The sequence below is a fragment of the Sphaerodactylus townsendi genome, linkage group LG05 (assembly GCF_021028975.2).
Source record: "Sphaerodactylus townsendi isolate TG3544 linkage group LG05, MPM_Stown_v2.3, whole genome shotgun sequence".
In the NCBI taxonomy this organism is placed as follows: Eukaryota; Metazoa; Chordata; class Lepidosauria; order Squamata; family Sphaerodactylidae; genus Sphaerodactylus; species Sphaerodactylus townsendi.
The window spans coordinates 67,111,966-67,134,982 of record NC_059429.1 but is presented as its reverse complement, the minus strand read 5'-3'; the positions used below and the strand labels follow the sequence as shown (position 1 = coordinate 67,134,982).

Genomic DNA, 23,017 nt, shown 5'->3' with positions numbered 1-23,017 from the left:
AGCGGAAGCATATGCGTTTGTGTGGTAGTGCCCTGACCCGGTAGTTCCGTTGTTTTCCCCCTCATTTTTTTCTGGTATTGGTTCTTGGTAAAGCGATGGCAAACCGGACGGTAAAGGATGCGCATAGCATCCATGGCACTAACCCGCAGTACCTGGTGGAAAAGATCATCCGCACTCGCATCTATGAGTCCAAGTACTGGAAGGAGGAATGCTTCGGTCTGACTGGTACGGTGTGAGTAGCTACGAGAGTGGCTTGGCGTTAGAGACGTGTGTGGGGCGGTATGCCAATGAGGGAAACCTGAAAACAGGATGGGGAGGCAGGGAAATAAGAACCATGTTGTGCATACTGTAGCTTCTTAATGGCACGTATATTGCCCCGCTTCCTATTTTTTCTGTTTTAGCTGAATTGGTTGTGGATAAAGCTATGGAACTGAGATACATTGGTGGAGTTTATGGTGGAAATATCAAGCCAACACCATTCTTATGTCTGACTCTAAAGATGTTACAGATACAGCCTGAAAAAGACATCATTGTGGAATTTATAAAGAATGAAGATTTCAAGTAAGGAGCTATACAGTCTGAAGTTTTAAGATTAGTGCAGATACTTCATTCTGTACTTGAAAGTAACTAGTATCATTTTATAGATGTTCAGGTTCACATTAGAGACTCTATGAATCCTAATTTAGTTATTTATATTCCGCTGTATGTTCCTGACAAGTCAGAATCTTATGAACATATCCTTAATACGTTATTTTTTTGTTAATGTTTTTGACTCCACTCCCTCACAAACTCGTTGCTGCTATGGATCTACTATATATATTTTGAATGTGCAGAATGTGATTTGCAGAAAGAGAAAATGAAGATTCATGTAATCACGAATAATGATGTCTCATACTGATGTTTTCTAGTTTTAGATTTCTATACTTGATAGAATAATGATGCTACTCCAAACTATTTTTGTGCTTACTAATTTTCAGGTACGTGAGATTGCTGGGTGCACTGTATATGAGACTAACTGGCACTGCCATAGATTGCTACAAGTACCTTGAACCATTGTACAATGATTATCGAAAAATAAAAAGCCAAAATAGAAATGGGGGTAAGCGGTCCAATTTTATAATTTATCATCTCATGCCCCTAAAGCAAGGTGGTATTTATCAGACATGTAGACAGAATCAACACTCTTTAATTTGATGAGCAACCTGAATATCCCAGCTTAATTTGTACTCATTAGAACTTGAATGCTAAGCAGGGTCCGACATGGCTAATATTTGCATGGGAGACCAGCAAAGAAGACTGGGGTTACTATGTGGAGGAAAGCAATGGCAGATTATTTTTGTTTATTCCTTGCTTGGAATGCTCCATGGATGGACTCACCATGAGTAGATTACAACTCAATGGCATATTCTAGTATAGAGCGTAGGTACAAAGTTAGTCTTTACCAGGTGTCAAATAATGTGTTGTATGCTTTGATGTAACCCAGGGGTCTTCAAACTATGGCCCTCCAGATGTTCATGGACTACAATTCCCATCAGCCCCTGCAAGCATGGCTAAGTGGCAGGGCTGATGGGAATTGTAGTCCATGAACATCTGGGGGGCCATAGTTTGAAGACCCCTGATGTAACCCTATTATTTTATGATAAATTGCCCTCTTACTTGGAGACCATGAAGAGAAGCATACCATCAGCAGGCTGCTGAAAACTGAAATATTTCTACTTTTCTTACAATAATTTTATGTGGAAGATAGAACTAGAAATTAAAAAATGGCTGTTTGCATTCTAAAAAGCAGAAACTATTTTTTTCTTCCAGAGTTTGAATTAATGCACGTGGATGAGTTCATTGATCAACTGCTCCATGATGAGCGCATGTGCGATATCATTTTACCTAGACTACAGGTGTGTAATGGCTAATATATATTGATAAAAATAAGACTAGCCTATTTGACAAGTAGTAACCAAATTTGACAAGGCAGGACTCTTGTGGAAGTGAAACTACAAATGCATGGCTTATTGTTTCATTCTTTTGCCCATTACACTGAAAAGCTATTGTTATTTTTAGAAACGATATGTCTTAGAAGAAGCGGAACAGCTGGAACCACGCATTAGTGCACTGGAGGAAGATATGGATGATGTGGAGTCTAGTGAAGATGAGGAAGAAGATGAGAAGGTTCAAGTATTTGTGTAGCCTTCTAGTTCTTTTGCATCCTAGCACTCTCATACCTTAGAAATACCGGTAGATGTATATGTATATTTTAGTGATGCCTTGAATTCAGGGTATTTTAACAGTTCATAACTCTTTCAGATGGAAAGGGCTCCCACACCTGATCACAGGAGAAGAGGCTACAGGGATCTAGATAAACCCCGCAGATCTCCAACTCTGCGGTATAGGAGAAGCCGGAGCAGATCTCCCAGAAGGTATATTTGGGAAAATCTTTCCAGTCAACATAAACGTTCTCAAATGATTTAAGAATAATATACTTATTCTCATTACCTTTCCCTGTTTCAGACGAAGTCGCTCTCCAAAGAGAAGAAGGTAAGCAAACTACTGAATTGTCTTTAAAAACTGGATTCCATGTGTCTCCATGCACCAGCTATGGTAATCAGGCAGCCATTTCTGGTTATCCCACCACTCAATGTGGGCTGTCTGGCATCAACCAGTATATGTGTGATTTTGCCATCAAGTCTTAGCTGACTTAAGATGACTGCATACAGTTTTTAAGGCAAGAGACGTTACATTTGCTGTTGCCTGCCTCTGTGTGGGCTGAGAGAGTTCTGAGAGAACTGTGACTGGCCCAGGGTCACCCAGAAGGCTTCATATGGAAGAAGGGGGAATCAAATCTGGTTCTCCAGATTAGAGTCCATCATTTTTAACCACTACATCATTTTTAACCACTACATCATTTTTAACCACTACACTCTCTGACATCAACCAGAGCCCAAGCCTTTTCCTTCATGGCTCTGTCTCTGTGTAATGGGCTCCCAGAACAGATGGGGGTCCTGCTCCTTGGACATTTTCAGGAGGCTCTGTGAGGCCTGCCTGTTCGGCAGGGCTATTGAGTATGGAGTGACAGGCATCTTTTAAGGGAGTGAGGGACATTGGGGTTTGTTATTTTTGCTTTTAAACTGAAAATGTTTTTAGCTACTATTGTAAGCTGCCTTGAACTATTAGGAAAGGCAGAATATAAATATTTTAATTAATAAATCAGTAAACTAAATGCCAGTAATATCCTGTGTCCTATTAGTCCTTCACCACGGCGGGAAAGGCACCGTAGTAAGAGCCCAAGACGGCATCGAAGCAGATCCAGAGAAAGACGGCACAGATCAAGATCTAAATCTCCAGGTTAGCAGAGTCTGTGATATTGCTGACATTTGTCAGTACCTAATAGGTACAGTCTAATGCAGGGGTAGGGAACCTGCGGCTCTCCAGATGTTCAGGAACTACAATTCCCATCAGCCTCTGTCAGCATGGCCAATTGGCCACGCTGGTAGGGGCTGATGGGAATTGTAGTTCCTGAACATCTGGAGAGCCGCAGGTTCCCTACCCCTGGTCTAATGTATAGCTGTTTGTTTATAACAGCTTTAATTTTAGCTTTTTATTTATAGTTTCTCCATAAAGGAACCTCCTTAACAGTTTTCCATTGTGTGAACTGGGACTTAGAAGAAACTGCATGTAGATGATTACTCAAAGTAAGCATTTCATGTCTTATATTAACAGGGCATCATCGTAGTCACAGGCATCGCAGTCATTCAAAATCGCCAGAAAGGTACAGTCCATATTTTGCTGCTAAACAATAATGCTGTATCAATGACTTTATTCTTAGTCGATTTTTTACCATGGTAACTATCCAATGTCAAGTTCCATGTATGTATTTTGCATGTATTTTGGTGAGTTTGTTTTAAAATGTCATAACTAATCCATAATTGGAACACTGGTTATGAGTGTGCAATTCACATGTGTTCACTCTCAAGTGAGATTTGGTTATACTTTCAGATCTAAAAAAAGCCATAAGAAGAGTCGCCGGGGAAATGAGTAACTTGGACAGCACATCTGAGCCTTCGTTGTTTGTAGATATGTGCTCAGAAGATGTATAGCATCTCCTGCAGTAGCCAACTTTTTGTATTATTTTAGTATCTTGGACATGATAGTATTCTTTTTGTCTAAGCAAAGCATTTTCAGTGTACAATCTGTTTAAATTCTTTTGGAAGCCAGTAAAAAACCCAACATAAGAGAAGGAACTGTTTAAATTCATTACAAGACCTATTAATAAAGGACTGTTTATTTGGTGTTTTTACAATGTTTAGTCTGATTGTTATGCAACTGCTCATTTTTACAAAGTCCAACAAACCATCAAAATACTAATAAGACTACAGGGAATGATTTGTGAGAAACCAAATTATTCTAATTTCTGTCTGAAAACCGTTATGTTATTAATGCTCCATTCTACATATGTCTCACATATGATTTTATGTCAGGCATCTTCCCCCAGAGATAATGAACTTGTGCAGTTTTCAGAAGACTGAAATGTAGAGTTTCAATTTAGGGAAAGCTTGCAAATTAAAAAAAATCTCTACTGCACTCCTCTGACACAGAGATTGGTAATATAAATTGACAAAGCTTCTGGTGTTATTTTCTGCACACTTCTAGAAGGCAGGAATGTGTGACACGACATTCAGAGTAGACAGTTTTTAAAAGAACAACTTTATACAAACTTGTAATTCAACCCAAATGTTTCACACACATACTCATAGATAGCATAGACCTAAATTATTTGAAGTAGGAAGTTTTGATACAAACTGAAGGTAAGCTTTTTTTGGAGTTTTTAACAGCTCGACATTAATAGTAGGTTATCAAATGGAACCTATGCAAATTTAATCATACCCAGTCACACTGAATTATATTGCAACCCCAGTTTGCAGGCACATGTTGGATTATATTGCTTTATAATGTTCTCTATAACATTTGGTTAGTCTCATTGACAGAAGTTCAGGAATGAGGGGAAGCTGCTCTTATCCAGACTGCCTACCAGTTTGCGAGATACCTGGTTATAGGATAACAAGTGTACCCCTAGAAAACCCAGGAAAAGCTTGTAAAAATGTGCTGTAGCTGGATTCTAACAGCTTTATTTTTGATGTTCTTCGTGTTAATTTCTAGGATAGAACAAAATTTGATAACACGTTGGAGGGAGGAGTGCCTGGGAAATTTTTAATTATTCAGAAATAACTCTCATTAAAGAAAAAGTTGGTGATTTCTGGCATACTGTCTTTAATTTGTCAAAGCGAAGCATAAACATATGCATTTATTCATCAATGTAAGGATAAGCAGTAACTTGAGGAATTTCGAGAAGGAAAATGGGCTGGCCTTCAGAAGCCCACAGCCTTACTTTCTACATTCACCTCTGAAATCTGATCAAACAACTTGCAAAGACTTCTGCAAATTCTGAAAACTTGTGTATTCTGATAATAACTTAAGTAGGTTCTGAAATGATATTTCACCTAGTCTTTAATCTTAAAAAAATTAATTATAGCCAAATGCACCCAAACTATACACAGAAGAAAATTCTGGTTGTGATTTCTAATTTTGCAATTTTATTTTTTTCCTTTTAAAATTTTTTGGCACTACATTGTTCTGTAAAGAAGTGACAATCTTTAACACAAGAAATCCCTTCTAATTTCTTTTTAGAACAATCGATATAAAGTCTGAACCAAAGTATGAATAAAGCTAATAGAAAATAAACAACTTAATTTTAAAAACTCTCTTTACATTTTATCAAGATAAAATAAAACAGTTTCCCTTAAAAATAGGGTAATAAAATAGATGACATTTGTATCACACTTGTGATACTGGTAAAAACTATATTTTATATCTATGTACAAATGATACAGTTAAAAAGTTTTAAATAATCTCTTATCTAAACATGTTGCAATAAGATTTTAATCCAGAACCTGATTTCTTCCCATCCTCTTAATTAAACTTCATTTTTTCTGTTGAATAAAATTCATGTTCAAGTGTGGGTGTCCTTGAGACAGAAGAGAAAAGCGCTGGTTGTTCTGCATCAGTAAGCCAGCTAAAAGAAAATTAATTGCAATTACTTTAGGAGACACATTGATTAAACTTTTGTACTAATACATAGTTTAAAAACAAGCTTTAAACTCCCTGTGGCTTCATAGTGGGAATGGAGACTTGGTGGACAGGAAAGAGACTGTAACATCAACAAGCTAATACAGAATAAGTAGCTGGGTACAGCATGGCAAAGATGCCACTATGCCACCTCCAAAGGAGTTTTAGAAGTGCAATACCAACAAAAAAATGCCGACCATCCAGAAAAATCCCACTGGATAAAATGATGCCATGATTTCCCATGGTGTAAGTCTGGGCTGAAATCCCAGTGGAAGCCAACCAAAGTCAGTTCCATACCCAAAAATGGTGGTAGCCTACTCCTGCTGCCTGGGCATGCTCCTGGGAGGCGGGAACTTCTAGGTTTGAGTATCACATAACTGTGTTATGCCGGCATGTTTGCCCCATCCATCAGCATAAGGGCCTCTTATACTGGTAGAGTGGGCAAACATGCTGGTGTGGGCCTGTACTGCCTCCGCAACCTGCTTCTGTCCCCCTGAATTGGGCAGTCTGATGTATAAGTGGACTTTAGTTCAATTATAAAAAATTACCACTTATTAAATCTGAAAGGTACACCACTAAATCAGTTAGTGGCTTACAAGGCAATCCTGCTCAGGTAAATGTGAAACTAGGAAACATCAATGTAAAGAATATTTGCAGAAGTAAAGCAGTTTTTTTATCGTCAAAAGTTACTTCTTTAACAGTGACTTCAGAAAAGAAACATTTATATACATTAGAAACCAAGCAGAAACATCTAGTTAATTTAATTGACAACATTAATCCTGTTTAACCTCTATCTTGTTCAAGTGACCTAAATGTTGAAGCAGCGGCTTACTCGCGAGTAGGTCACCTTGCAGGATGCAATGCAAACAAGAACCGAAAGACACACAGTCACCAGTGCAGTTCTGTTTATTGCTAACTACTGTCAAAGTGCTCCGCCAGACCACAGGGGTTTCTAGGCACACTTTACCCTGTAGTCTGTGCCAACTATATACAATTGAGGTGCCAATCAGGTGCCCATGTCTTATCTGCCTTTGCACACGGTACAGTTGTGCACACAGCCCTAATTATGCACACGGCACCTGCTGGAAGGAGGGTCCACCTGTCATCTAGATTTTGTCCATCTAAACACATGTTCTGACACTAAAGGAGGCAAGCTGCATTCAGACAATTGATTATTAATTCCCTGATAGTATGGTTCTAAACATACCTGCTTAAAAGGAATTCTGACTGTACTCAGAGAGCTAATTAATATGATTCTTACATCTTATTAGAGGCTGATTTGCAACTAGTAACTTGATTTTCATTGATTCCCATGGGCCTATTTCAAAATAAATGGTTTAAGGACTGCAGATGTCTATCAGTGAAAACAGAGGTACTTCATATATTTGCTCTAGTACCTTGAGGGTAGAAAGTTTTGTTCAGTGGATAGCTGGCATTTCCCTGTTGCATGTAGTTCGGAGACAAATTGTAAGGCCACGTCCCTCGAAGGTGAGGAAAATGGCCAGGGGCTCCATGGTCCCAAGGAACAGCAGGAGGAGAAGGGTTCATTTTACCAAACTGTCCTTGGAAGCCCTGATCTAGTATTCATTGAAAAGAGAAAAGGAGGCATTGTTCTTTATGAAACATTTTGAAACGTTAGATGAAAAGGCACGTCAGTATATACCAAACTCTTATCTTTTAAAAATTACTAGTGAATTTGTTTAATTTATGCATAACAACTTAAATCTAGCTTGACATTTTTGTTTTTCAACACATTCTAATGCTGTTTTAAGCAACATGAGCTGTAATCTACCATCAAGTCAAAGATTTGTATATTAAAAGCAAGTATTGAAGTTGTATCAAGTATTGAAAATGTCTACTCAATTGACTACATAAAAGAATGCAGTTTTCTTCTGTTGTGTAAAAGAAACACTCATTTCTGCTTAGTCTGACACAGAACAGACCATACAGTAAACTAAGTAAACAATTATTTTTTAAAAGGCAATCTTATAATTATTAATTTTTGAATACCACAACTGTGAAAACATAATAAAAGTAACACATTAGGAGGCTGGCATTAACAGTAACAGAGATAGAACTAATAGAGCCTGTAGTTATTTTCCAAGAGGAAATCCCAAAAGGATCCCAAAAGGCTGTGCAGAATGTTCTGCCTGTGCACGGGGAGGTTTGGGGCTATTATTGCATTTCACTTAAAAATTGTTCCAGACATTTAGGAACCTACTGGCGCATTTGTCAGCATTATTCAACATGACCTTGATGGGCTGCAGCAACAAAGCAAAATGGACAGCATTTCAAATGGAGACCCTTTCCATTTGAGCACAGGGTTCTTTTTTATTGCAGCCTTTGCCTCTGCATACCTGAACTATCAAATTGTTGCTTGGGAATGACCATTGGTTCTTACCCATGAAGGGTCCTTCTCTGAGCGTAACGAGGACATCTTGTGGGTGTTTCCCATCAGGGAGGCAGGAAATGAAATGTCTTCCTCTTCCTGTGGAGAGGGATTGCCCCCTTTGCTCCAATGTTGAGACTCCGAGAAGCAATAGCCTAAAACAATTAGGACTATCCAAAACTTAACTTGAACTTAACTTAAACTTAGCTTAACTTGATCCCATTACAACTGTGGACCAAAAGAGGAACAATGAAGGCTAACATTAATGAACTGCACAGATTACATGCGAGGTCACAAGCTGTTAGTAGCCATGGAATGAAAGACAAGAAAGAGACAGAAAGGCAGACGATGGCACAGGAGGGCAGGATGTGCTCATTATGCTCAGAGAAGAAGGACCCTTCACGGGTATGTACCAACCCTGAGCTGGAGAACATCTTGTGGGACCTCCCAGAGCAGTGTCCCCTCAGGAGCAGCAGTGGCGTAGTGGTTAAGAGCAGGTGTACTCTAATCTGGAGGAACCAGGTTTGATTCCCCGCTCTGCTGCTTCAGCTGTGAAGGCTTGTCTGGGGAATTCAGATTAGCCTGTGCACTCCAACACACGTCAGCTGGGTGACCTTGGGTTAGTCACAGTTCTTCTGAGTTCTCTCAGCCTCACAGGGTTATGAGGGGAGAAGGGAAAGGAGTTTGTAAGTCCCTTTGAGTCTCCTTACAGGAGAGAAAGGGGGGATATAAATCCAATTCTTCTTCTTAGTTGGGTGGGCCATTGTCGTAGGACAGAATGTGTAGCAGGACCTTGCGCCCAAAGGCTGCATCGGAAGAGCTAAAGAGATTGATTTTGTAGTGTTTTGTAGTGTTTTATGAAAGTTGAAATGGAGGACCATGTAGCAGCCTTACAAGTATCCTCCACGGATGTGTTCTTGAAAAGGTGGTGTTGGATGCTACCCCTCTGATGGAGTGGGATGTGATGCCTGGAGGGGGTACCAGCTTCATGGCCCTCTATGATGCAGGACTTGAGGCAGTGGCTGATGGTGCTGCTGGAAACTGCTTTTCCCCTATTGGGGGAGAGGGAATTCAATGAAAAGAGACTGAGATTTTTGGAATCGCTGGGTCCTGATCAGGTACGCCTTCAAGGACCTTCTGACGTCCAGATTGTGCCACAGCACCTTCTTGGGATACTGTGGGTTGGGTAGAAACTTTGGGATGCACAACACAAAAATGTGCCAAAAGGCAAAGGAAACAGGCAGGGTGGAGCAGGTAATCCAAAACATGCTACTCCCTTTGGAGGCAGGAATCAAACAAAAACAAAGGGGGGAGTCTCTCTCCACAGGAAGAGGAAGAAATTCTGATGGGACAATGGGAACCTGATGGGACAATGGGAACCACACACAATATGTCCTCTAGCTCAGGGGAGAATGCAGTTTGGAGACCTATGTTTCTTAACACAAAACACCTTTCAAAAGCCATTTTTCATTCCTGAATCTCTTATCAAACAGACAATGCTTTTTATAGTTAAAAATTACTAGGTACATCTTTCTTAAAAATTGTGATAAGCTTAACAGCAATGAATAGGTTCAGAAATGTTTAGTAAAGAAATCATCAGTAAAAAAAAAAACAAGACAAGAGAGGAGAGTTACCTGAATTCCCCACAGTGCCATTGTTCACCAGTGAGTTTAGAGTCACAGGGTTGTGCCAGTGTCCCTCATGAGAATTGCTGGGGATTCTTACAGGCCTGGCAGCAGGCTGTGCAAAGATGATACTGGGATCATTCAAATTTACGTTGCTCGGATTATTGGGTGGATTGCTGCTGCCAGCCCTCACAGAAAATGGAACACTTGTAGAGTGAGTAGGATTACCAGGTGCAGAGTGAATAATAGGCCACGAGGTGTTAGGAAGTTGAATTTGGTGATGCTGTTGCTGATGATGCATCTGAAATAGTCCCAGGTTATGCAAGGTAGAATACTGACCTGGGGAAGATTGGGGAAAATTAAACAAAGGCAGCTGGACCTGGTGGGGTGGCTGTGCCCCTTGCTGGGGTGGCAGAGCATGCTTGGTTTGGGAGATAGGTTGTGGCTGGGTCTGGTTAATGGAGGTTGGTGGAGAGGAATTCTGGGTAAACTGCTGAGGCTGTGGAGAGTAAGATGACTGACGTGAATCAGACTAGAAGGAGAAAAAGACGTAGTTTGGATTAGTTCACTAGAAAGTTCTGTTTAATCTTCTGATGCATAAGAAGGCTTTTTTCTCTCTCTGGCCCCTACTTTACTATTTCTTAACAGTAAACTGAATTCTTTAGTTGTTCAAACTCAATAAGGTTTATTAGCGAATTTGATATGTTGTTTTTATAGAAAAAGTCCTACCATTGAAAATAGTCAGTTGGGAAACTACTGGAACAAAGCATTACATAATCAGAAACACATCTGGTTTCACTCATCAACAGCATCTTAATTATTCTCCTTTATTCCATACATTTATCTGGCTCAATCTGGGATTTCTCAGATGTAATCAGTTTATAGCAATTTCAACAAAACCTTGAGCATAAATACTTTAGAACCAATACTATTAAAACATTTGAGTTGCATAGTAGGAAATTGAAGAGGCACGAAGTATTGCATCTGTATTGCCATCAACAACTCACACTGGCTTCAAAGATAAAATTACTCACTAAAAATTATTAAATACATGGAACTTACACCTTCTGATGGTTGTCTGGTGCGCAAGGGTCTTTCCACTTGCTGCTGAATGGATCCAGTTATTTGCTGTGAGTTTACAAGACTTCTGACTAACTGAGCAGCTGAATGACAAAATGTAATGAATGTAGGAGATTATATATTTTAGCAAACCAGACTGTAAGCAAAAGCATGGCCTTCACTGCAAGCAAAGGTCCAAAGTGTGCCAAGACTTGGTTACAAGGCTGGACAAATTCCAGTTGCCAAGGTACCCAGAAATCACCTATTGGTGTTTTGCAGAAGTACAAAGCTTATTCAGGTAAGGGACAGAAGCTAGTTTTTGGTCACGAAGACAAGCGTTACCCCACTTTTATTTATTTACCCCACATTTACTTGTTGAACTACAGAAGTCCAAAACTCACACAAAATACTCGTTTTAATTTCTGAGTTTGATGAAAGAAGACACTCTGAAACATAACTAAAATACCCTACTTCCAACCATCATGATGTTACTATTATTTAAAGCATGGTGCAACGGTTAGAATGTTGGACTAGGTTCTGGGAGATCCAGGTTCAAGTCCATACTCTGCCATGAAGCTTGTTTGGTGACCTTGGGCCAATTACACACTCACAGCCTAACCTACCAAAACTGGGGTGTCATGAGAATAAAATGAATGAGGGGAATATGATGCATAGTGCCCCAAATTCCTAGGAAGAAAAGCAGGCAGGGTGGATAAAAGGCAATGATTTATTTAAAATTAAAAATTTGATGTGTTTAATAGGATTAAAAAAATAAATTTAAATTTTATTTTTTAAAGTAAAAGGTATTTTGAGGAAAAAACTAATAGGTTTCTATTTAAGATACATTATAGTTCAAAGATTATTCATCATGAAACAAGGATTAATTTTTAATTATGAGACTGTATATTCATGCAATATTAAATTTTTTGGTAAACAAATTCCATTAATCCATTCACAGTCATGTTCTTCCAGAGGTTTCTGTAAGATTATTTTGGCCAGTTTCCATCTAAAAAATATCACACATGCTTGGTTTTGCAGTTCTCAGAACTGTGAATTTGTGTCTGAAGAGCTAATAAGTCTCTCCTTCAAGCTAAAATGTTATAAAATAAGCATACAAAAAGACTTTAATCCCATTGTTCCTTTGCAAATCTATGTACACAGAATCAACCCCTATGTACACAGAATCAACCGCTTAAGTGCTAAGTTTTAAGATATTCAATGAATGGAAGATCATTTGGAATACAATAGATCTTCACAAGGAGCTAAGTGTGAGGATGGGCAAGCCATAAAAATGAAAGTAAAATCTTTTAAGGAGAATACTGCACAAGTTTTGGGATCTTTATGTGCATAGTCTGGGGTTTATCATATTATTCTCTCCCTGGATGATAAAATCTATAATGGCAACAGGCCATAAAAGAAATCCAGTTTGTAAATATTTTAATGAAATTCCTCTATGGATAACGTAGGCTTTACTATAAAAATAAAACATGGTTGTAAATTTTAAGATTATACCAGCAAGAATGACTCTTTATGTAAACAGCCATGGTTAAACCAATTCCTGCTGACTAGTGATTTAAATCTATTTCATTTATTTGTCAAAGTTTAAATCAAATTCACTCTGATGGCAGGATAAAAATATGTTAACCAAATAAAATTCTGGGAAAAAAGCTTATGGGAAGGCCCTGAGAGTAGAGAACATGAGTACTATTGTACACATTTTTGATGTTGTTTGATAAATGGTAGACAATAAGTTGAAGGCAACTAATAAAAATTAGAATACTCATGTAAAATAAGAAAAGGAGACAATCCCATAAAGTATATGACAGGATTTTAAAACACAGCAAGTTTTCTATCTTTTTTCAAATAAATTATCCAGAAAAGGATAATATTTCATAGACAAGTCCACATAATAAAAAACAGTATATTGTGTTGAAAATAGGTAACAAATGTTTTTTAATGCCAACTGAGAAATATTAGAATGCAAAATTGGGGGAAAGGGTGATTCTATTTTACCTGGAACACCATTGCTTCTTTGTCTTGTTTGTTTGGAATCGGGACAATCCCTTCTAACATGTCCAACATCCCCACAGATAAAGCACCTCTTTTCTCTCGTCTCTTTATCTTCTTCCTTTACTTCCTTTTCATCCTCTCTCTCATTCTCCTTTTTCTTCAGCCTAAAAGAGAAAAAGTATTACATAATATTTTGACATAGCACTGAAATTGTATTAAAATGCAGCAGAATGAAGACAACAGAGAATTTAAATTAAACTAATAGAATATGAGCTGTGCTAGATTTACTGGAAGCGCACAATATTTAGGAGGTACTGCAAACACAACATTAGTTTGATATAAGGTGTTGCCTATTTGTCTGAGGCAACTGGAGGTTGAAATGTTGTAAACGGGAGATAAAAGTTTAAGCAGAAGGGAAAAATTTCCTGAAAAGATGCCACCGATGGCTTATATTTTCTGCATCTGCGCACTGCCTTTATCTTTCAAGGCAGAGGCACTTGTAGTGTTATTCAGGAAAGAATTATATAGCAAGTACCATGTAATTCAGCTACAGAGTTTGGCACTATTTTCTGCCATCTCTTATACTGAGGACAAAAGCAGTATCAAGTAAGGAACTGAACCTGTGATTTTAAACCAACTATTTAAAAAGGAACAGGTAAAAGGATGGGGCGCACTGCTTGAGGCAAACAAAAAGAGTATGGTCCACACAGGGCAAATATAACAGGTTTAGGATGCTTTCTAAACTATTGGGGGGGGGGGGCTCGAACAAGCCCCACCCCCAAAACAAGCCTGCCCTGTTTTATTTCATTCAACCCTGGATTTTCAAAAATAGCTAAACGAGCAATCCTTTTGAAAAATCCTGGGTTGCAGTGGCAGGAGGCAGGCAGGAGGCACTTTATTTCCCTCCCTTCCACCGCGCCGTCCAAGGTTAGGTGTAGTAATGCACTGCTGACCCAGCAGCACCGTAGTAGAACGTTGGCACACCAACGGACCTACGGCCTTCTGGTCGCACCGCACCCCCACTCCTCAACCCCGTATGAGTCACGGGTCATGAACTATCTGGCTCAGTCACCGGGCGCAGGGACAATGGTCTTGCCCCCAGGTGAGGATTAGGCTTAGACGCTTACGCTCCTCTCCGCACGTAGCCAGGTGAGATCATGCATCACATGATGATCTCCCGACCTCCCGCTCTCCCGGAACTCCCTCCGTTCCTCCCTTCTACACGCCCCCGATAGAATCACAATAAAAGGTGCCAGGAACCAGCACGCGGGAGACTCGCTAGGAACACGGAGCTCCGCGCTCCCGCTGCTGGCGATCTCCACCAGATGTTATCTCCGCGTCACCGTCACCGTTCTTCGCTGACCACGTGGAGTCGACTACAAGCTGGTGCGAGAACCCGGGAATCCTCGAACCTCCCACCCTGCTCACCGTCGCCTGGGAAGGGCCGCGATACCGAAGTCCGCTGGATCGGCGCATCCAGGGACCACCGTTTCGGTATCGCCTGTCCTCTGGATCGGCGCATCCAGAGACAGCGTCCTAGGACACTCTCTCGTCTGGCGGAACACCGGTGAGTATGGGAGCTTGCAAAAGCAGGGCTTATGACAAGCACGTTGACGAACTGAAAGCGTTAAGCGAAATGCGGCAGGGTCCCGTAAAGAGAAGGGAGCTGCGCAAATTGGTTGAGGAGATTGAAGCTCAATGTCCATGGTACCCAGAGGGGGGGGACATTGAATCTTAAGGACTGGGAAAACATCGGGTGCACTCTTGGCACAGAGCCTGGCGCCCGATGTCACTGCTACTGGCGATGGAGACAATGTTATGTCGCCATCAGCCTGCAGACCTATGGCTCCCTTGCTGTAGGCCGCCCTCCTTTCGATCTTTCACCTTCAATTTCAACCCCGGAATTTTCTCTATCCGCTAAATTGGACGCCTGTCCTCCTTCTGCCCTTGCTCCTTCGCCCATTTCAAACTCTCCGCGGCTCAGCCGCCCCTCCCCTTGCTCGCCTTCATTTTCCGAAGCCACTGCACCTCCGTCAGTGCCCATCGTAATGGCGCGGGTTTCAAGACTCTTGCGGAACGTATTAGCCACGATCTGCAGAAGAAAGAAACCCTGGACGGAAGACGATGCCGATATTCTTGCATTGTGCCCCGTCCATTTCACAGATACCGAGGGAGGGTGGCGTCATTCGGCGGGTTATCGAGTACCGCCCTTTAAGCTATAACATCCCTCACTGAGCTCCGCCAGCGATGCGAGGCGTAGGAATCACTAGCCCCTCACGTGAGAGGCATGCTAGAGGCAATCGCGAGGGAATCACTTAATGGTTTCGGACGACTGGAAGACCACCTTCCGCATGCTCCTGAGCCCTGCACAATTTGTGATCTGGGAAGCGAGTTCCGCCAGCAATGCTTTAGCAGGGCAGCCGCCTCTGGCGGCGCCTACACCACCAGCGCAGCTTTATGGCTGCGAAGCTTTCGCTAGCCCCAATGCACAAGTCGCCCTGCCGGGTGGCCACCCTTACGGTGCGCCTCTGAATGCGCCTACAGGCTTTTTGAAAGTCCCCAATACCCGGACAGCCAACCCAAAGTTTTCTAGCACCCGGCAGAAGCCTCAAGAGCCCTATGCTGAGTTTGTGAACAGGCTCAGGAGGCCCCTCAAGAGGCAGGTTGACAACGAGGAGGCCCAGGGCGAACTCCTTAAGCGCCTTGCCAAGGAGAACGCCTCGCTGGAGTGCCGCCAAAGCGATCACAGGCCTAGGAAGGAACCCGAGCTGGCCGACATGCTCAAAGCTTGCCAGGATATCGGGTCTTTCGCCCATCAAGCCAGCCTTCTAGCCGCCGCCCTCTCCGCTGCCATGAGACAGCCCCGAGACGAGTGTCTCCAGTGCGGCAAGCCAGGACATTTCGAGGAGGAATTGTAGGCTGCCCGGCGGGGGGGCCTCACAACCCTGACCGGAGGAGGGTCTCTCCCCAGAGGGCGAAGACCCCCAGGAAAGTCTAAGACCGAAGGCCTCCCAATGCCCGCTGGGGAGGCCCGCGCCCGGGCATCTCCCAGCCCGGAACCAGGATCCGCACCTCAAACCCTTCCCCCGGAGCTCCCCCATGAGATCTTCGCTGCCCCAGCTCAGTATAGTGATCCCATCCCCACAGGAGACCATTGGGCTGGTCTTGCCAGCTTGCTCCCCCCCTACGTCTATACTTCCTGCTCTGCTAACCCCTTGTACTTCAACAGTCACCATTGCTCCGCCAGTGCCCCAGAATGTGCATTTCAAAATCTCTGCAGAGTCCACAGTCACTGAATTGCAACAGAAAGAAATGCTGACGGAAGAGGACTGCCGTTTTGAGCCCTCCTCAGAATGCCCCATAGCCAATCTACAGGACAATGAGGCATGGAAAGGGGAAGATGCTCGCACAATGGCCTTAAGCCAAAAGTCCTTCGTGAAGAAGAAGCCCCCTTGGCCCTCTCCAGCTGTAAGGTTCAAACCAGATCTCATAGCCTCTGAGCCTGTGCAAAGCCCTAAGCTCAAAGCTCCCAGTGGCAGCAAAATCGTCAGTACCTCAGAGAGAGCAAGATCTCAAATCAGAGTTGCAATCCTCCTCGTCACTTTATATGTGCTCTGTATGCCTATGTATGTTCTGTATGTCTTGCCCCCTTTCAAGAGACCCCCTAAAGTTTTCCCCTCATAAGAGGGATTTTTCCATTGCTTCTAAGCTATGCTCTTGTGCTTCAATTAAAGTTTTTCTCCTTCTGATTATGTGTGCCAATGCCTTGAAAGGCTTCGCCCATTACAGCATCCGCCTTAAACGGGACACAGCTCGTGCGTGCTCCCTAGGATACCGATGGGACCTGCTTCAAGCCGCCTCCATCTTAGTTTAAACCTTCAAAACTCTTCTTCAAACCTCTCCTTGAGAACCTTTTCCTTCGTCCATCTGAGCCTACACTGCCACATAGGCGTGGCGCCAGAATCAATATCATGCTCCCCCATCGCCTGCTGAGCGCCTCCCTTTCTAGTCACAGTGCCGGCGGGGTCTCCCAGCCACACCTATCTTACACAGCCTCCGCTGTGAAGGTAGGAAGCGAGCTCAAACCGGCCAAAGTCTCCTTACAGGAGGGGAAGGTAGAGCTGACTTCCAAACCCTTTCCCCCCCCGCCTTCTTTTCTGCACACCCTCCTTCCCTCTCATGGGGTGCCGCCCCCCACCCCTAGATCTTGGATCCTGCCAAAGGTTTTTCTTGCCAACCCCCCTCAAATTGCTCGTGTGATCAAACCTCAAGCCCAGGGAACTGTTTTCTTTGCATCTCTCTCTAAATCTTTCCTATGAATGCTATATTACGATATGACTATAATTGTGAATTGTTTAAGTTGCCGGACCTGGTTGTGACCTCTCCTTCTCCTAAGCCTTCGGGCAATTCGCTGCCTTGTGTACGCCTTGCGTGTTGCAAGTGATCGTTGTCGGAATGGGCCAACTGCACCTAAGAAAAGCTTGGCCAAAACAAACGAAAGAAAGGGGAGTAGTTCCCCTATTGACCCAATCAAGGTCTCATCCAGCAGACCATATCCAAAGTACTCTTCTCTATTCTCTATCAAAATTGCCCGCCCACTCAGGGCTCGGGCTTTCCATTGTCATCTATAAGAACTAACTCAGCCAGCAACGCAAAAAAACCCCTGGGGGAAAAGCGTGCGCTTGTTTTTTCTCTTCTATACAGGAGTCCAGCTCGCCATGCCAGGCCAGCCCATCCTCGGAGATGGAGGCGGGGCCTCCCTGGAGGATCCGACCCCGCAGCCCTGTTGAGAGAGCCCGATCACCCCCCAGCCTGGGCCAAGATGGGAGGGACCTCTCTGGAACCAGTACACCCATTCTTCCACGGAGATCAGAACCCTCGCTGCCCCAGGGGAATGGCAGCCCTGGGCCAGCTTATGGCTCAAAAGGTTGGCCTGTGTGTAGCTGCTCCTCATCTACAGCCGCCATTCTCTCTCCCTCTCTGCAGCCCTGGCTGAAACTTGGAATTGCAGCCAGGAACATTCCTGATAGATTAACCCTTGGAACTCTCCGGCTGTTTTCAGTCAGCTTGAATAATTGTTGGAACAGCCTTCTCTCACAACCTTGCTCGTGAGAGTCACTGAACCTGCAATGCTAAAGACTATCAGTAGCTCTCCCTACGCTCTTGAGAAACCCATGGACTCTAACGCCATCGCTCTGTAGCTTTGGTAGTCAAACAGCAAGAGCCATGCATTGGACAATTATGCAACCACGGGTTGCCTTCCTTTCTTACATCTAGCCTATGTACTGTTTAGCTATGTTTATTGTTTTCACTTATATGATGTCGACTATCTACAAACATGCATGTCTTGTATATATTGTTGCCAACGCAATGTCTGATGCCTTGCCCCTTTATGCCCATTGGAGCCGACCTCCAAGGGAATTGTTGAGTACTATGACCCGACTGATTATTGAAGTTACTGCATGCCTTAATTTTAGAAGTTATCGTATTTGCTGTTGTTGCATTCCCGCCTATCTGCCTGCCGGGACTCTCTACTGCCGTCTCACCATTGTTTTGCATCAGGCTTCACCTCGGGAGCCCAAGCACCGGTGCCGCTCCGCCCCTCCCCTCGACCCCCCTTTGCCGGGGCGGCGCAGCGGCTCTAGCCAAGGCGGAGTATGTTTCCCTTGCGACTCCCCTTGTGGGAGTCCCCGGACTTGTTTCATGTAACACTGAGACTATCGGCCGTTCTGGCCTGTGCCCTTGCGAAGTCTATCAACTCTACCTCCACCGCTCTGGATGCCCTGGCCTCCGAGCAGCAGGAACTTCGTCAAGCGACCTTAGATAATCGTGCAGCTATTGATTACTTATTGTTGTTGCATCACCAAGGTTGTGAAAATGTACGTAATATGTGTTGCTTTAATCTCTCTGATAATTCCCAATTGATTCATATGAAAGTGCGCGAATTGCAGGAAGTTGTATCTAATCTGAAGTATGATGTTTTGCCCCATTGGTGGTCAGCCCTCTGGAGCTGGCTGCCGGGAGGATGGTTGAGTGCTATTGTACAGCTCTGCATTGGTTTAATTGTATGCCTCATTATCGGATCTTGTTTCGTTCAATGTATGTCTAATATTGCCTGTAACCTATGTAAGAAGCCCCTCGACTTTCCCTTACCTCGCAGCCAAGTTCTAATGTTGCACAAGCAGCTCGGTCAGCTTGACCAAACGGCGGAGGGGACAAGCGTCCTTTTAAATCGCCCCCTAGCATTTCGGCCTTCCTTCTAAAACGTAAAAAAGGAGGAGATGTAGTAATGCACTGCTGACCCAGCAGCACCGTAGTAGAACGTTGGCACACCAACGGACCTATGGCCTTCTGGTCGCACCGCACCCCCACTCCTCAACCCCGTATGAGTCACGGGTCATGAACTATCTGGCTCAGTCACCGGGCGCAGGGACAATGGTCTTGCCCCCAGGTGAGGATTAGGCTTAGACGCTTACGCTCCTCTCCGCACGTAGCCAGGTGAGATCATGCATCACATGATGATCTCCCGACCTCCTGCTCTCCCGGAACTCCCTCCGTTCCTCCCTTCTACACGCCCCCGATAGAATCACAATAAAAGGTGCCAGGAACCAGCACGCGGGAGACTCGCTAGGAACACGGAGCTCCGCGCTCCCGCTGCTGGCGATCTCCACCAGATGTTATCTCCGCGTCTCGTCTCGTTCTTACGCTGACCACGTGGGTCGACTACAGTTAGGGAGACTTTGCCTGCCAGTGCCCTGCCATTCCAGGGAGGCCCCTTTTTCTCTTTTAAAATTTTGAATGTTGCACATTCATAGCTACACAAGTGCAGCCATTTGTATTGTGGGACAATCGGGATGGCTGTGGAGGTTCGTTGCTGCATGCCTGCACAGCTAGGAACTTGTAGCAGAGGTTGTTGTTGTTTTTTTAAAGAGAAGAGTCTCTGTGCAAAGGCTCGAAAGCAACCCAGATTGTTTACGTGGGCTCCAATTGCTGCCTGCACAGAATGCATGTGAATGGGAAAAAGGAAAATGGGTTCCTTTATAACAACTGAAACCCACTGAACATTTGCTGTGCAGAATCAACCTAAGGAAAAAAGAAGCAAATATACTCCTCAATTTAAATTCAGCATAAAATTGCTTTAAATGACAGGTGTGCATATTCTCCCAACCTCCTCCGTTTTGGGCAGTCTTTCATGTAGTGACCAATTTTGCCACAGACACGGCAGCATCTGTCATTGGGTGCCAGTTCTCCATCAGTTAATACCTTTGAGTTGAAAAAGTATTCCTAGAGAGAAAAGGTACATTATTACTCTACAGAAGTTTCTTGTCAACACTTTCTACAAAGAGCGAACGAGAGAAAACACAGGCATATTGGAAGAAATAAGGCAACCATCAAGATAAAAATCTATACCTTATTACCCCTCATTACTTGAATTATATAACTAAAATGTCAATTTTCATATTTGCATTCATTCAGCACACATCTGTAATTAAGGCAAGTTAACAGCAGTTGAGAATATGCTGAGTTTTGCCAAAAACACAAAATTATGAAAATATGGCTTGGATACCCTGGATTATTTCTATAGATGCAACTAATTCTGTCCAGAGCATGGTTATGCCCCCGTTCACCTTGAAGCCCAAAATGCCCCCCTGAAATGCTGCTTCAACTCTGGGAACAATATTTTGAGTGCAGAGGTTAAAAAACATGAGAAGGTCATCTTTCATATGCAGAAATCATTAAACACACACAAGTTCTCCAGTGGATCCAAGCCAATAAACAGCCATCAAAGACAGTGTGAGTTTTCAGGTTTCCAAACAGAGAGCTTTTAGACAAAATTACTGTTCTCGGGCTACCTGCATGAGAAATACAGTGACCAACAGCCATGACAGTGCAAAACCACGTGGAATAACAAGAAGAACTTTATACTGCTTTGTGTTGTTGGGTGCAAGTCTAGAATTATGTGGGTTCTTATCTGAGGCAATTACATTCACAACTATATCTTTTGCTGGGGGGGGGGGGGGGCACAGACACAGCAATTGCTCAATTCAGGAATAAGGCAAGCACCACACATATGTTTTACATGTATAGAAGGTAAGCCCTGAGAAAGAAACAGAAATACGCAGACATCTGAAACCAAGAGCACCCACATCCTTCCTTCAGTTTGCATACGCACACATATACAAATACTTTTACAACCAGATTTCATTCATGTGTTAATTCAGATTAAATATGAACAATATATTTTGGAAGTAAAAGAACTGATACCCTCAAAAATAACTAAACCAAATACATTGAACTGAGCCAAAATGAATTGTCATTGTGCCAGTCTTTTAAACATTTGAGTTTTGCACAGAAATGTTACAGATCATACAACTTGCATATTATGGTCTTTGTTCACATTCCCCCTTGAGTGAATGTTCATGGACTGCACTTCATGCATATAACGAAGTGGACTGTGGCTCACAAAACCTATGCTACAATTCACCTGTTAAGTTAAATGAATTCATTTACATGTACCTAGAGATTAATGAAACTGCAATAAGGTACCTGGTCATTTCTGACAACAAATGTGTAACTTTCAAAATGAGAGAACTTACAGGTTCTCTTCCCTGTGGTGGATAGAAGGGGGTACCAAATAGTTTTCTTCCATTGATTAATGCTTTCATTATGAAATTGGTCACTGTGAAAGGGAAAAAAAATTAAAGAAATCATGTTTCTTTAGAAATGCCATTTTGATTATTAGAGGCCCCCCCCCCCCTCCCTCAAGTCTTACTTTTTCTGGAAACTCCTGCACCCAAGTTATGGTTCAGGTCAAAAGGATCTGAGCAAAAGGAATAAAAGACCAGGTGAAAAATACTGCAAGCTCTGAAAAGCACTGCAAGCACTGATTGCATTACTAATTTCTCAGTTTATGGTGTCTTAATACATACATCTCTATTTTAACAAAAGAAAATCAACATTTATGCTAAAGTACTACAGGTTAAATCGAACGGGGCCCTTCTGCATTCAGAACATAATCTGTACTTGCAGAAGAGTTGTTTTACATCTTACACTAGACTACAGCATAGAAAAAAAACAACATATAAAAATTATGTTCTGCTCCCTCAAAAGTTTTGGCAACCTCTCTATAATGCAGAAGCATCAGAACAGGTATGGAAGTCACCCATCATGCATGAATTTTTGTGCAAGCATTTGTAAAATAATGTTAATTGATTTTTTCTTTTGCTCACTGTTCTTTGGATCTAACCAAAACACTCACTGAACTCAGAAATAATTATTTATTAATGTTTTTAATAATGACTACTGTAAATGTGGATAGCAGTCAATTTCTCACAGTGTTAAAAGTGTACTGCATTAAACATCCTACATTCCTGTGAAAGTTCCTCTGGGGGATATATTCTTTCTGTTGATCCCTAACATTCTGTAAGTACCTTCAATAGCAATGCATTTGGATGTCCACTGTTTTTCAAAGGTGGTTAACAGCTTTTTCTGTCGAATGCTAATGACATATTCCTTGAAGTCAAACTCTTCAGTGTAAAATCGAAGTAACCCTAACCACAGTTCTCCCAGTGACTCTGTGTTTTTCCCAAGAGAAGGTAAACGTTTTTTCTGTATAAAATTTAGAACACACTGAATTAATAAAAGCAGTTGTATCTGAACATAATACTTGGAATGATATGTGAATATCTTGTGAAACTGGATTTTTCATAATGTAAGTAGCACAATAACAGGGAAAGGAATAACGTTTTACAGACACCTTCCTGTCTCCCTCAAATCTGCAGTTCCGAGACAGATAATTTCCTGGCTAAAGGAATCA

At 42.5% G+C, this 23,017-nt stretch overlaps 2 protein-coding genes across 4 annotated transcripts in view; one reads left to right on the top strand and one right to left on the bottom strand.

The window, feature by feature from the left end:
- The first annotated feature begins 15 nt into the window (after positions 1–15).
- On the top strand, positions 16–4,291 carry PRPF38A (pre-mRNA processing factor 38A). The gene is made up of 10 exons (XM_048496956.1): positions 16–225; positions 402–561; positions 978–1,099; positions 1,810–1,895; positions 2,059–2,166; positions 2,302–2,414; positions 2,506–2,532; positions 3,242–3,339; positions 3,715–3,763; positions 3,991–4,291. The coding sequence occupies exons 1-10, from the start codon at positions 96–98 to the stop codon at positions 4,031–4,033; spliced, it is 936 nt and encodes a 311-aa protein (XP_048352913.1). The 5' UTR covers positions 16–95; the 3' UTR covers positions 4,034–4,291.
- The window catches only part of TUT4 (terminal uridylyl transferase 4), a 65,084-nt gene continuing 46,303 nt past the window's right edge, over positions 4,237–23,017 (bottom strand). For all 3 annotated transcript variants that reach the window (XM_048496950.1, XM_048496949.1, XM_048496952.1), the window contains exons 22-30: positions 22,632–22,809; positions 21,974–22,021; positions 21,798–21,880; positions 20,369–20,484; positions 13,204–13,364; positions 11,194–11,294; positions 10,141–10,663; positions 7,515–7,694; positions 4,237–6,064 (exon numbers count right to left, since the gene is read on the bottom strand). In XM_048496950.1, the coding sequence (XP_048352907.1) occupies positions 5,973–6,064; positions 7,515–7,694; positions 10,141–10,663; positions 11,194–11,294; positions 13,204–13,364; positions 20,369–20,484; positions 21,798–21,880; positions 21,974–22,021; positions 22,632–22,809 (1,482 nt within the window). In that variant the 3' untranslated portion in view covers positions 4,237–5,972. The remainder of the gene's footprint in view (positions 6,065–7,514; positions 7,695–10,140; positions 10,664–11,193; positions 11,295–13,203; positions 13,365–20,368; positions 20,485–21,797; positions 21,881–21,973; positions 22,022–22,631; positions 22,810–23,017) is intronic.